The sequence below is a fragment of the Micromonas commoda genome, chromosome 9 (genome assembly GCF_000090985.2).
Source record: "Micromonas commoda chromosome 9, complete sequence".
In the NCBI taxonomy this organism is placed as follows: domain Eukaryota; kingdom Viridiplantae; phylum Chlorophyta; class Mamiellophyceae; order Mamiellales; family Mamiellaceae; genus Micromonas; species Micromonas commoda.
Genome location: NC_013046.1, coordinates 430731 through 443707, shown reverse-complemented (window position 1 = coordinate 443707; position 12977 = coordinate 430731). Strand labels below are relative to the sequence as shown.

Below are 12977 nucleotides of genomic sequence, written 5' to 3'. Positions count from 1 at the left end.
CGATCGTCTGTTTCACACGACGCGGCGCCTGACGAAAGACGACATGTCGTCGTGGCGAGGCGGCAAGGACACCGGCGGCGAGCCCAGCGTGGACGCCCAGCTCGAAGATCTCTTCACAAAGCTCTCCCAGGCCGTCGAGCAGGGCTTGCACAAGCGCGCTCTGAAGTGCGCCGACGACGTGCTGAAGATCTCCCCGGGCGATGCGGACGCGATCCGTTGCAGGGTGACCGCGCTCATCGAGCTTCAACGTTTCGCGGACTGCGCGGCAACCATCGAGAAGGACGTCGCGGACGATGCCCTCAGGAAGGATCTCGCGTTCGAGCGAGCGTACGCGCTCTACAAGTGCGGTAAGGTGGACGAGTCCCTTCGCATCCTGCAGACGGAAACCTCCCAGGATGAGCGCGAGTCGACGCGCGCCATGCAGCTCGAGGCTCAGCTCATGTACCGCGCGGGCAGGCACGACGAGGCCGCGACGATTTACGAGGCCCTGTTCCGCGATCGCGCCGACGACGTGGGCGAGTCGCCCAACACGGCGGTGAACCTCGCCGCCGCGCTCGTCGCCGCCGGTCGAGGGTCCGATCTCGCCGCCGCGCTCAAGAGGCTTAAGATGTCCCCGAAGGACTCGTTCGAGCTGGCGTTCAACTTCGCGTGCGCGCTGCTGGAGACCGGCAACCTCGCCGACGCCGCCGACTACCTCACCCTGGCCAAGAATCAGGGCGCGGAGACGTTGATGGACGAGGATCTGGACGAAGAGGCCATCGCGGATGAGCTCGTGCCGATTGACGCGCAGAGGGCCAGGGTCGCGGAGATGCTCGGGAGGAAGGAAGAGGCCGCGGAAGGGTACAGGGCCGCGATGGCGATCAAGTCCACCGACGCCGCCACGCAGGCGATCGCGGCGAACAACCTCGCGGCGCTCGTCGGTCCGAGGGGTGAGGGCGGCGCGGATGCGATGCGGCAGACGCAGCGGTTCTGCGACAAGGATGGGAAACTGAACGACGCGCTGGTCGGCAAACTGACCGAGGCTCAACGGCGCGTGCTGGTGATCAACAGGGCCAAGGCTCTGTTACATTCGAATCACCTGGACCGATGCAGGGACGCGCTGGGCACCCTGCGTAAGCTCCCCGGCGCCGACGGAGCGAGGGAGGCGGCTATGCTCGAGGCGGCGCTGTTCATGCGCGAGCGCAAGCCCGAGAAGGCTGTCAAGTCGCTGACCGACCTCATCGCGTCGGGCGCGAACGGCGACGTCGGCGCGGTGCGTGACGCGAGGCTCGCGCTCGCGCAGATCCACGCCTCCGCGGGCGACTACGCGGCTGCGATCGAAGCGCTCAAGGGTGTGAAGGAGCTGGAGGGCACCGCCGCCGGCGCGGCTACGCTCGTCGCGTTGCACGAGCTCGCCGGGGACGCCTCGGGCGCGGACGCGGTTCTCGACGGATCCGGCGCGGTGGGCGCGGAGGGCGCGGCGGGCGCGGAGGTGGCGCTGAGGGCGGCCGAGCGCAAGCTCACGCGCGGCGCTCATGGCGAAGCGAAGGCCATCTTCGAATCGGTGATGGACGACGCCGCCGCCGACGACGACGACAAGCTCGCGGCTCGCGCGGGCGTCGCGCTGGCGAAGGCCCTTGGCGGAGACGTGGTGGGCGCCGAGGCGGACGCCGCGGCGCTCTTCGAGCGCGTCGCGGCGGCGGCGGGCGGCGCGACCGACGCGGATTCCCTGGAGGAGACTTTGCCGGCGTCGGTGCTCGCCAGAGCCGCGGAGCTGGAGCGGCGCATGCGCGGGAAGCGGGGCAAGCGCGGCGAGGACGGGGACGGCGCGCACAAACCCAAGACGCGGAAGAAGCGGAAGAAGAAGGTGATCTACCCGAAGGGTTTCGATCCGAGCAATCCCGGTCCGGCGCCCGATCCGGAGCGTTGGCTCCCGCTCCGCGAGCGGTCCACGTGGAAGGGTAAACGGAAGAAGGTGAACATCCGCGGCGCTCAGGGCGCCAGCTCGGCCAAGGCCATCGACCAGCTGGGCAAGACGGAGTTCAGCGGCGGCGACGCGAAGAAGGTGGACGCGGAGGCGATGAGGGAGAAGGTGCTGAGCGTGGCGGGGGGCAAGGGCAAGAAGAAAGGCGGCAAGGGCCGTCGTTGAAATAAAAATCAACTCAAAGCACGCTGAAGGACTTCAGCGTTATCCATTATCGATCGCACCCGCCGCGCGGACGACGATCGTGATGTACGCGTCTCCCGCTCTCCACCGCGCGGTCGCATTTCCGAAGGCGACCAAGCCCGCCGAGGCTTCCAAGGCTGGACGCGTCGCGACCCGCGCGGCCGCGCCCGAGGATAAGCCCGCGGCCGCTGCGAGGCCCACCGGTAGGCGATCGTTCTCGGTTGCGACGCTCGCCGCGGTCGTCGCCGCCGCATCCGCGCCCGACGCGGCGCTCGCGTTCGGCAGCGGCATCCCCGGCTACGACATCAACGAGAAGGCGAGGGACGCCCAGCGTAAGGCAATCAACGACGAGCTCGCGGAGCAGAGGGAGCTGGCGAGGAAGGAAAAGGAGCGTCGGAGGTTGCTGAAGGAGGCTGAGGAGGCGGAGGAGTGCGCGAGAAATCCCGAATCGTGTCCCGCGCCCGCCGAGAGCTGAGTCGGGCGAACGAGTTTGGACGGACGGCGTGATGTATCGCGAGTCTAACGCGCTCGTAACGAAGTCGTCGTCCCCGCGGGAGACGAGACGCCGGTGCCGAGGAGGCTGCGAGTGATTTGATTGATTTATGGCGGGTTTGATTACACAAGCGTTCGATACACTAGGTCCCACTCGTGGCCTCGTCACCGCCCCCGTTTTTGTTGTTAACACCCCAGATCCGAACTCCTCGCGCACTTACTTACCCGCCTCGAAGTTCTCGACAGCCGGCACGTCGTCACCCCCCGCCTGGTACGCCTGCGCAATCTTCTTGAGGTAGTCGAGGTTGTCCTGGCCGAGCTGGTTGATGATGCCCGGGAGCATGTCCTGGAGCTTCTTGGTCTGGGACGGGCCGGAGACGACGTAGGTGTTGGCGGCGATGGAAGCCTGCACCTTGGGGTTGGTGAAGTGGACGACGTCGTCATCCTTGAAGATGTTCACCTCCTCGATGCCGGGGATGGTGTTGACGCCCAGGCGCTTGAGGGTGTTCTGGAGGCGCTTGTCGTCGGTGGAGGTGGTCTTGTGCACAGCCTTCTTCTTCCTGTTCGATTCGAGACGGAGTGGAGGGGGCGAAGAATGGTCAGCGTTCGGCGGTGAACAGCCGGCGGTCGGCGTGGACGGTCCGCCGGCGACGGCGGGTGTGCTCAGATCTGTCCATCTTCTCAGACTGACTTTGCAGTGGTACCGGGCGGCGGCACCGGTCGGGAGAGATTTCCTCGAGGAGGGTGACCGCCGGCGAGCGCGCGAGACGGGGCGACGCGACGCGGGGAAACGCGCCGAGTGCGTCTTGACCGCAGCGAGAATTTGTCCACGAGAGGCTCGAGGGGTCGAGGGCTCCGATCGTGTCCGTCTCATCGCGTCGCGCGCGCGTCACCGTCGCGTCAAATCTATCCATCCCACTCAGACCTAGAACCCGACGGGAGAGTTTTCTCACCTGCGCATGGTACCCTTGCCACCGGTGCGGACAGAGCCCGCGAGCTTCTTGAGCCTCTCGACGTCCATGTTGACTACCTGTTCGGTGTGTGTGGGACGATGGTTCCGTCAGTGTCTGCTTGGTCTCGATTCGCACGTCGCGTCGGCTCCGAAGGCGCAGTCTCCGGCGATGGGCGTCACCCCGTTCCACACGGCGACCCGCCTTCGATTTGATGATTTGTTCAGGGTTTTGGCAACCCGACGCACCTGAGAAACCCTGAGTGATCTAAGGTTGCGAGCTTCCCGTTGTCGGAAGACTCTGTGTTATGCCGGCACGACGTCGTGCGGCGTAAACGCGCGTTCGAAGAGGGAGACTAGGGCCTCGGGCCGGTGTTCATAAACACGGCAAGGGAAAAGCCCGAGGTCCGGCCGATGGTCGAAAATTGCAACCAACCTTTTTCCCGGTTTGGCGAAGATGGTTATGCGAGGTTTGGCGCGACGCGACCCGACTCGCGGCTGTCGCTTATACCGTGAGTGAGTGATTGATTACAAGGGTGGATGACGACGAGGGAGGCGCACGGCGCGGTCCCTCGCGGGAATGGGGGGCGTCGGGCCCCGTCGCGTGGCGGAGCGAGGTGCAGGCGCCGACGCGTTCCATCAAGGATCGGAAACCGAACTCAAGGATCGGAAACCGAACGACTCGCGACGGCGGCGCCCTCAAAGGTTCGTCGCGACCTACGCGCGGCATCCCCGGGGGGCGCGTTTATCCGCGGCCACGCCCGCGCCCGCGGCCGCCGCCGCCGAACGAACGCCCGCCGCCCCTGCCGCCGCCGCCGAAGCGACCGCCGCCGCGACCGCCGCCGCGACCGCCGCCGCGGCCGCCGCCCCTGCCGCCGCCTCTACCGCCGCGGCCCCCCCGGCCGCCGCCCCTGCCTCCTCCGCCGCCGCCGCCGCCGCCGAGGAAGCGTTCCATCGGGAGCAGCTTATCCGGCGAGATGTGGAACTTGTCGCCCTTGGAGTAGCTCGACGCCACGACTCCCTCGGCCATCTTGATGGTGAACATGGATGCGTTGATGGGGCCGAAGATCTCCTCAACCTTGCCAACCTGCGTCTTGTTCTCGAGGAAGATCGGCCCGTTGAAGTAAGGGACCTTGGGGTTCGTGAGCTTGCACACGGCTTCGCCCTCGCACGCGTGGATGAACTCGCCAACCTCTGTGGATTCGCATCGGAGGGGACGCGGAGGTCAGCGAGGGGGAGAGGGAAAATAATCCACAGCCAGGGTTCTCGTGGGGCGCCCGCCGCTTTTTTCACGTGGAAAACCCAATAATTGGTGGGCGAGGGTATCGGGCTCGAGCGGCGAGGGACGGCGCGGATGGAAGTCGCTCGCGGTCCGTCGCGGAGAAGCGCGAACATAGGATGTATACGCACCGATGACGGTGTCGGGAGGGCCCTCATCGAAGCCGCCGCGGCCGCCTCGGCCGCCTCTGCCGCCGAAACCGCCCCTGCCTCCGGGGGAGCGACCGCCGAATCCCCGTCCTCCGCCTCTGCCCCCCATGGGCGGACGCATCTTGTCTGTGGAATGCGAACCCTTTACTCGAGAACGAGTGCGGGTTGAACGAAGTCCGGTTGTGGTGGACTCCGAGATGTGCGACGCGGCGACGTTGGGTCACGCGCGCGTTGGACTGGCGCGCCATTGCCCGACAAGCGAGAAAAAAAAAGTATTTCCTGTCAGTCGTCGCGCGTGACTCAACAACCTTTTCGGGTGCACGTGAGTTGATTGGAGAAATGACGGTTCAAAGCTCCCGTATACAAGTATGGCCAACAGTCTGCAGATCGGCGCCGCCGGTTGGGGCTGGGTCGAAAATCCGAGCGAGCTCCTGTGACGACTCTCGCGACGATGGGGTTGCGCACCGGGCCGCCTCTGAGCCACAAACAGACCCGCGTCGGAGGCTTCACACCCCACGCGCAAGGTCACGCGTAACCCGGATCGAGGGTCAAGGCGAGGCACACTCGCTGTCCGAAGACACGCGCGCGCGGTAGGCGTCTGCGCGGTCGCGAAAGGCCCGTCCACTTGCACGGCGGCCTGAAAAGAGCAGAGGAAGCGGAGAAAACACATCGGCCAACATGGTGCGTGCCCTCCCGAATCCCCGTTCCCTCCCGTCGAATACCCGGGCGCGGGCGTCGGCGCGGCGTTTCTCTCGCGATCGCGCGGATCTCCGCGTCGAACGCGCCGCCGTCCCGCGCCTCCTACCCGCCGCGCGCGCGCGCGCCAAAACCCGAATCTTGAGGGCGTAGGGCTAAAAGCCATAGGCCAGATCGTTCGCGATCGCACCCGCTCACCTTTGCGCCCGGCGCCCGCGCTTCCGCAGGATACGTCGAGTAAGGAGTGCCGCATGTACGAGGCGAAGTTTCCCGAGGTGGACGAGGTCGTCATGGTCCAGGTCAAGTCCATCGCGGAGATGGGCGCGTACGTCCAACTGCTAGAGTACAACAACATCGAGGGGATGATCCTCCTCTCCGAACTGACCCGCCGACGCATCCGCTCGGTGTCCAAGCTCATCAAGGTGGGCCGCGTCGAGCCGGTGATGGTGCTCCGCGTGGACAAGGAGAAGGGGTACATCGACCTCTCCAAGCGCCGCGTCTCCCCCGAGGACGTCGCCGCGTGCGAGGAGAAGTACAACAAGTCCAAGATGGTCCACTCCATCATGCGCCACACCGCGGAGACGACCACCGCGACGCTCGTCGACCTCTACGAGCACATGGCCTGGCCCCTGTACGCGAAGTACGGCCACTGCTTCGAGGCGTTCAAGCACATGGTCGGCGACCCGAACAAGGTGCTCGACGAGCTGAAGAAGCCCGACGGCTCGCCCGCCGTCGACGACGAGGTCAAAAACGCGCTGGTGAAGGACATTCGCCGGCGCATGACCCCGCAGCCGCTCAAGATTCGCGCCGACGTGGAGCTGACGTGTTTCGCGTACGACGGGGTGCTGCACATCAAGGAGGCGATGCGCGCGGCGGAGGCGGTGTCCACGGAGGAGTGCAAGGTTAAGATCTCGCTCGTCGCCTCCCCGCTCTACGTCGTCTCTGCGCAAACCTTGGACAAGGACTTCGGCGTGAAGCTGGTGGATCAGGCGGTGGAGGCGTGCGCGGCGGCGATCGCGAAGCGCGACGGGAAGATCGTCGTGAAGGAGGCTGCGCGCGCGGTGTCCGAGCGCGACGACCGGCTCCTCGCGGAGAAGATGGAGAAGCTGCAGAAGGCGCAGGAGGAAAACTCAGACTCGGACAGCGAGGACGAAACCATGGGCGACGTGGACATCGAGAAGCAGACCGGCCTCACCGTCTGATCGTTTCAATCGCGCGGCGATGCGGCGGTCTGTCGCCTCGTCGAACGGTTCGATGGCCGCGGACGGCCGCCTTGATTAATACAAACCCCCGCCGCTCGAGGGGGGGATTCACAAACTATGCCAACTCGCCCGCGATCCGCTCACTTGGCGTTCTTCTCGGCGCTGAGGAACTTCTCCAGCTGCTGCTTGAGCTGCTTGTTGCTCTTCTGCATGAACCCGACCTCCTCGGCGTGCCTCTTCTCCTCCTCCTCCCTTCGCTCCGCCTCCCTCCTCTCGATGGACTCGCATCGCGCCTTGAGCTCGGCAACCTGCCGCTCCAGGTCCGCCTCGCGCCCCTCGAGGTGCGCGATCCGCGCCTCCGCGTCGCTCTTACCCTGCTCCCCGCCCAGCGCCTTGCGCATGCCGAACGCCACCGACGACTCGTACAGCGTCTGATAGGCGGCGATGGACATGCGAGCCTCGTCCCTCACGCGAAGCAGGAGGAGGCCGCGCTCGGCGCAGTTGATTGTCACCTGGCGGATGAGCTCGTCGAAGCACTGCGCGTAGAGCTCCTCGCGCACGGGGCAGATGCCGGTCTCGCGCGCCTGCCTCGCCTGCAGCTGGGCGTCCAGCTTCTCCTGGAGGTTTATGACGTCCAGGCGCGTCGCGGGCGTCGCCGAGACGTTCTGGACCCAGAGCGTGCCGTCGCTCTCGTGCGAGCGCGGGGGCAGGATGGAGTTGAGGATGTCCTCGGTCTGAGAGGCGCCCGTCTTCGCGCCCTCGATGGGAGCGAGCGTGCCCTTCTGTTGATAGATGTGAGGCCGGGGACGGGGATGGAAATCGGTCAGCGCCGCGCGTCTCGAGGGATGGACGGGTCAGGGGCGGGCGAAATGAGCCAAATTTAGGCGCCCTTCGCTCCCGTCGCCGGGTCCGCGGGGCGGCGAGGGACGCACCTTCATCGTTCCCGTGCTCATCATCGCGCGCTTGTCGTTTGTGGTGGTAATCTGCGAGTGGGCCAAGGGGGAATCGCGTCAGCGATCGATCGCGTCGCGGGAGGGGGCGCGAGGACCGGAGGCGGGTTCGTCGGGTTCTCTCGCCAATCCGGCGCCTACGCGAGGAGCACCGATGCGAAATGCCGCGAAGGGTGTACTCACAGACTGGGCGGCATCGTACTTAACGAGCGTGCTGACCGGGGGGATCATGGCTGGGTGCCTTCTTTGCCCTGCAAATGAGCGACAGGTGCCTCGCGCGGGGCTGAGTGCGCTCGTACGGCCGCGTCGCGCGTCGTCTCCGGGCGCGATTTGTCCGATGATGGATGAAGAAAGTTGACGAGCGATGGGTGACCGGTGAGGTCCCGGTGACTGGTGGAGACCAGTTATGGTTTAGCTGAGGCAACCTTCGGACCGTCGGGCCGCGCGATCTCACACGCAGACGCGCGCGGGTTCGGCGGGAACCCACGTGGAGGATCGAGCGCGAGGCAAACGAGCCGACGCGACTCTTCCAGGCCGTCGGCGGCGCGAGAGAGTGCCCGCGGAACGAGAGACCCGCGCGGTTCATTCGCCCAGGCTTTTGCGCCACCCCCACCCGTTGACGGGCGGTGACCGCGAGGCGTCGCGGGTTGGGGATCAAACGAGAGGGAAGCCATGGCGGGGCTCTTAAATAACCCTTACGCGCAGCTGGACTCCCAGGTGCGACCGTCGCCCCTCTCCCGCCGCGTACACGCCGTCGCCCCCGCGCCGCGTGGCCGCCCGACCCTTCAACGTCTCACACGGACAAGCAGTCATCCCACCTGGAGCCAAACCCCCGAACCGACCTGACCCGGCGCTCTTCCCCCGTGAACGACAGATCGAGCAGCTGCTGAGGGGAGAGATCATCCCGGAGGATGAGGTGAGGGTGATCTGCGAAAAGACGAAGGAGGTGCTGAGCAAGGAGGAGAACGTCGTGCCCGTCCGCGCCCCGGTCACCGTGGTGCGTCCCCTCGAGCGAGAACCTAAATGGCGCAGTTTGCATTCTTTTCCACTCGCGTCCGCGACGACTCACCTCGAAACACCCCAAACCAAACCCGCAGGTCGGAGACATCCACGGGCAGTTCGCGGACCTGGTGGAGCTGTTCCAGATTGGCGGCAGGGCGCCGGAGACGAACTATCTCTTCCTGGGCGATTACGTGGACCGAGGTTACGATTCCGTCGAGACGGTGTGCACGGTTATCGCGATGAAGGCTCGATGGCCCGACCGCGTCACCTTGCTCAGAGGTAACCACGAGTCGCGGCAGATCACGCAGGTGTACGGCTTCTACGACGAGTGCCTGCGCAAGTACGGCAACGCGAACGTTTGGAAGTACATCACCGACATGTTCGACCACCTGCCCCTGGCGGCGACTGTCGAGAACGAGATCTTCTGCCCGCACGGCGGCTTGAGCCCCAGTCTGGACACGCTGGAGCACATACGCGAGCTCGCGAGGACGCAGGAGGTGCCGCACGAAGGCCCGATGTGCGACCTGCTGTGGTCCGACCCCGACGACCGGTGCGGCTGGGGCATCTCCCCTCGAGGCGCGGGGTACACGTTTGGTCAGGACATCTCGGAGCAGTTCAACCACAGCAACGGCCTGAACCTGATCGCCAGAGCGCACCAGCTGGTGCAGGACGGGTACGAGTGGGCGCACGATCAGGCGGTGGTGACGGTGTTCAGCGCGCCGAATTACTGCTACAGGTGCGGGAACCAGGCGGCGATCATGGAGGTTGACGAGGGGATGAACAGGGATTTCCTCCAGTTTGATCAGTTTCGCAGGGCGGTCAATCCGGAGCTGCGAAGGGCGCAGCACAAGATGCCGGACTACTTCCTCTGACCCGAGTAGCGAGGAGCGCGCGAAGCATCGAGTTGATATCAAAAGAACATTAGAGTCCAAACCGCCGCCTCGAGTCCGAACGAACCCCGACTAAACCCTCGAACTAAACCCCCTCACTCGTCGATCGCCTCCTCACTCGTCGTCCTCGGGTATCGGTCCGTTGACTCCGAGCGGTTCGTCTCCGAGTTCCTCCGGCGTTCGAACCACGCCGTCGGCTCCCATCACCGCCGTGGTGGGTTTCCAACCCTCGTTGTAGTTGTCGCATCCCAGGTCCCTCATCGCCGCGGACGCCACGTCGACGCACTCCTTCGGGTGCATCTTCTTGCTCAGCCGCAACAGCGCCTCCGCGTCGGTGTTGTTCAGGATGAGGGGCACGTTCTCGGGGTTACGGACGACGGCGTTGCGAAGGAACATGGCGCACTGCCGCTGCAAGCCCTTGTGCGACCTGGCCCTGGACATGGCGTCGACGACATGTTCGAACACGCCCTCCGCGCCGCACCGCGCGGCGCCATCCGGGTTCTTGAGGAGCAACGCGGCGAGGCACCCCACGCACTGCTCCTGAACCGAGTGAAACCTGTTCGCGTCGGCGTCGCCGCTCGTCGCGTCCCCCGCTCGAGCGCCGAAGACGTTGACGACGTGTACGAGCACCGCGAGCCCCGAGGCGTTTACGATGAGCGACTTGTTGCCGTCCGACCCCGCGAGCTGGCGCAGGCACGCGGCGCACGCCCTCGCGAGTTTCGCATCCCCGGACGCGCAGCTCGCCGGGAGCAACTCGAGCAACCTCGCGACGCCGCCGCGCTCGGCGATCTCCTTACAGATGTCGTCGTTCACCGCGACGTGCTTGAGAGCGACGGCGAGCGAGGCACACAGGACGGGGTCCTCCGACGCGTCCACCGCGGTCAGCGAGACGCACAGGGCGGACGCCGCGCCAGCCTTGGCGAACGCCCTCGCGTGCGTAAACGCGCCCGACGCTGGTTCTCTGGGATCGTCCCCGGTGGTCAGAGCCTTGACCGCGGCGCACGCGTGGCGAAGCGCGTGGGGGTCGGAGGCGGCGGCGTCGACGAACACGGCGACGAGCGATGTCTCAACGCCGGCTTTCATGAACGCGCCCTTGCACGCCTCGTTTTTCGTGCAGGCGGCGGCGACGACGGCGCAGCAATCGGCGACGGATTTCGGATGCGTCGAGGCGAACGCGGGCCACAGCGCGGTGACGAAGTTCATGGGATGGCGGAGCGCGACGAACGTGTCCCTGCCCTCGTCGCACGAGAGGACCAGCGCCAGCGTCTGCATCGCGTCCACGACGTCGTCGGAGGAGGCGCCCGCCGCACCGTCCGCGACGCGCTCGCACGCGCGCCAGCACGCCTGCACGGCTCCCGCGCCGACGCACGCGGATCCCCAACCGGGCGTCGCGCCCTCGCCGGAGACGCACTCGCGGAGCGCTCGCGCCGTATCCGCGATGCCGCGCAAATCGCCCTTCTCCACCGCGGCGTCGTGCGCCCTGGCCGCCGCCGCCGCGGGGTGCTCGCCGCGCCCGTCCGGACCCGCGTACGTTCTGTCGATCTGCGAAAGGTCCACGCCCTGCAGCTCGAACTCCTTCACCGCCTCCTCGACCGCCTCGTCGGGCTCCATCTCGAAGTCATCGATGTTACCCTGGACGCACTCGTCGAAGGTCTCCTGTGTGATGCGCCTCGTCATCTTCACCGCCATGTCGGTTCGATGTGGACGGCGAGCGCCGCGGCCGCGAGCGAGCGACGAAGTGCGAGATCCAAAAAGGCGAACGACGAGGTGCCGATTTCGAAAGTGTTGACCGGCGTTCGGTTCGACGCCGATCGGTCCGTTGGGATTTTTTTTTTCGAAGTGGCAGAGACGAACCGTATCTCCGCCCTCTCATTGGCTCCGCCGCAGACGTGGACCAATTGGGTGTGTTTCGAGTTATTAGACCGTCGCGCCTTATATGACTCGGAGCGGATTTGAACGCCGAAGACCAGCCAAAACCCGGCTGCCGAGCGCATTTGCCGAACACAAACACTCGCGCTTCACCGCACGTACCACCACCCAACACACATATAAACATGTCTGGCAAGGGCGCTAAGGGCCTCTCCGGCAAGGGCCTCTCCGGCAAGGGTGCCAAGGGCACCATGAAGGGCGGCGACAAGAAGAAGCCCACCTCCCGCTCCGTCAAGGCGGGCCTCCAGTTCCCCGTTGGTCGCATCCACCGCTTCCTCAAGGTGCGACCCGAAACCGTCCTCGTCCGCGACCCGACGAGCGTCCGATACCGTCACGACCCGGATGATCGGATGAATCGATGGTAGATGTCATCGACGCGGAGAGTTTCTGCGCCGAGCATCCGATGTGCGCGTCGCCGTGCCCGTCGTTCATCGCGCGGCGGTTCGGGAAAAAAGATTAGTGTGCCCACCTCCAACAGCTACTTTTCGCGAACCGGGATCTGACCTCCGCGCATCCCCCGATAACCCCTCCAACCAACAGAACCGCGCTGCCTCCGGCGGCCGCGTCGGCGCCACCGCCGCCGTCTACTCCGCTGCCATCCTTGGTGCGTCCATCTCCCGCCCGCGCCTCCCCGGCCCGCGCCGCTTCCGGAAAATTTGGAATTCGTTCATCACCCGACCCGAGAAACCGGAACCCGACGCTAACCTCCGGCCCCCGCTCCATCCCTCCGATTCCGACAGAGTACCTCACCGCCGAGGTTCTCGAGCTCGCCGGCAACGCCTCCAAGGATCTCAAGGTGCGCATCCTCCCACCCACGCCTCCTCTCGCGCGTACCCGAACGCCGTCATCCGGCATCGTGCCGTCCAACGGTCACAGCCGTTTGAAAAGGCGACAGCCAGATTTGAAATTCCACCCCGGCACGGCGGCGGAGAGGCGCGTCGCATCGAGCCGCATCCGACCCTCGAGCACGCTCGAACCCCACCACTCGTCATCTCGCATCGTTCGGTGCAACCGCTGACGCGTGACGTCCACCCCAAAACGCGACAGGTCAAGCGCATCACCCCCCGCCACCTTCAGCTCGCCATCCGTGGTGACGAGGAGCTCGACACCCTCATCAAGGCGACCATCGCCGGCGGTGGTGTGATCCCCCACATCCACAAGTCCCTCATCAACAAGTCCTCCAAGAAGTCCGATTAAATCGTCGGCAAAGGACGAGCGCGTCTGAGCCTCCCGGGACGGTTAACGTCGTCTCGGCGGTGCGCTCGACGCCCTGGGTTTTTACCACGCGCCGCC

General features: G+C 65.8%; 9 protein-coding genes across 9 annotated transcripts; 5 read left to right on the top strand and 4 right to left on the bottom strand.

The window, feature by feature from the left end:
- Positions 1-43: 43 nt before the first annotated feature.
- On the top strand, positions 44-2128 carry SRP72 (type II secretory pathway family; the record flags this gene model as incomplete). Its single annotated transcript, XM_002504502.1, has 1 exon — positions 44-2128. The coding sequence occupies one exon, from the start codon at positions 44-46 to the stop codon at positions 2126-2128; it is 2085 nt and encodes a 694-aa protein (XP_002504548.1).
- Positions 2129-2210: 82 nt separating this feature from the next.
- MICPUN_102249 (predicted protein) lies at positions 2211-2621 on the top strand (the record flags this gene model as incomplete). The annotated part of the gene is made up of 1 exon (XM_002504501.1): positions 2211-2621. The coding sequence occupies one exon, from the start codon at positions 2211-2213 to the stop codon at positions 2619-2621; it is 411 nt and encodes a 136-aa protein (XP_002504547.1).
- A 234-nt stretch (positions 2622-2855) lies between these two features.
- On the bottom strand, positions 2856-3659 carry BTF3 (predicted protein; the record flags this gene model as incomplete). The annotated part of the gene is made up of 2 exons (XM_002504198.1): positions 2856-3198; positions 3592-3659. The coding sequence occupies 2 exons, from the start codon at positions 3657-3659 to the stop codon at positions 2856-2858; spliced, it is 411 nt and encodes a 136-aa protein (XP_002504244.1).
- A 673-nt stretch (positions 3660-4332) lies between these two features.
- Positions 4333-5124, bottom strand: MICPUN_107421 (predicted protein; the record flags this gene model as incomplete). Its single annotated transcript, XM_002504197.1, has 2 exons — positions 4333-4781; positions 4998-5124. The coding sequence occupies 2 exons, from the start codon at positions 5122-5124 to the stop codon at positions 4333-4335; spliced, it is 576 nt and encodes a 191-aa protein (XP_002504243.1).
- An 838-nt stretch (positions 5125-5962) lies between these two features.
- EIF2A (predicted protein) lies at positions 5963-6913 on the top strand (the record flags this gene model as incomplete). Its single annotated transcript, XM_002504500.1, has 1 exon — positions 5963-6913. The coding sequence occupies one exon, from the start codon at positions 5963-5965 to the stop codon at positions 6911-6913; it is 951 nt and encodes a 316-aa protein (XP_002504546.1).
- Positions 6914-7053: 140 nt separating this feature from the next.
- On the bottom strand, positions 7054-8094 carry IDLC (inner dynein arm light chain p28; the record flags this gene model as incomplete). The annotated part of the gene is made up of 3 exons (XM_002504196.1): positions 7054-7695; positions 7846-7896; positions 8047-8094. 3 exons carry the CDS (start codon positions 8092-8094, stop codon positions 7054-7056), a joined length of 741 nt encoding a protein of 246 aa, XP_002504242.1.
- Positions 8095-8535: 441 nt separating this feature from the next.
- PP2A2 (predicted protein) lies at positions 8536-9737 on the top strand (the record flags this gene model as incomplete). Its single annotated transcript, XM_002504499.1, has 3 exons — positions 8536-8580; positions 8738-8860; positions 8961-9737. The coding sequence occupies 3 exons, from the start codon at positions 8536-8538 to the stop codon at positions 9735-9737; spliced, it is 945 nt and encodes a 314-aa protein (XP_002504545.1).
- Positions 9738-9869: 132 nt separating this feature from the next.
- ARBK (predicted protein) lies at positions 9870-11444 on the bottom strand (the record flags this gene model as incomplete). The annotated part of the gene is made up of 1 exon (XM_002504195.1): positions 9870-11444. One exon carries the CDS (start codon positions 11442-11444, stop codon positions 9870-9872), a length of 1575 nt encoding a protein of 524 aa, XP_002504241.1.
- A 365-nt stretch (positions 11445-11809) lies between these two features.
- On the top strand, positions 11810-12881 carry H2A (predicted protein; the record flags this gene model as incomplete). The annotated part of the gene is made up of 4 exons (XM_002504498.1): positions 11810-11965; positions 12225-12288; positions 12425-12480; positions 12732-12881. The coding sequence occupies 4 exons, from the start codon at positions 11810-11812 to the stop codon at positions 12879-12881; spliced, it is 426 nt and encodes a 141-aa protein (XP_002504544.1).
- Positions 12882-12977: the final 96 nt, after the last annotated feature.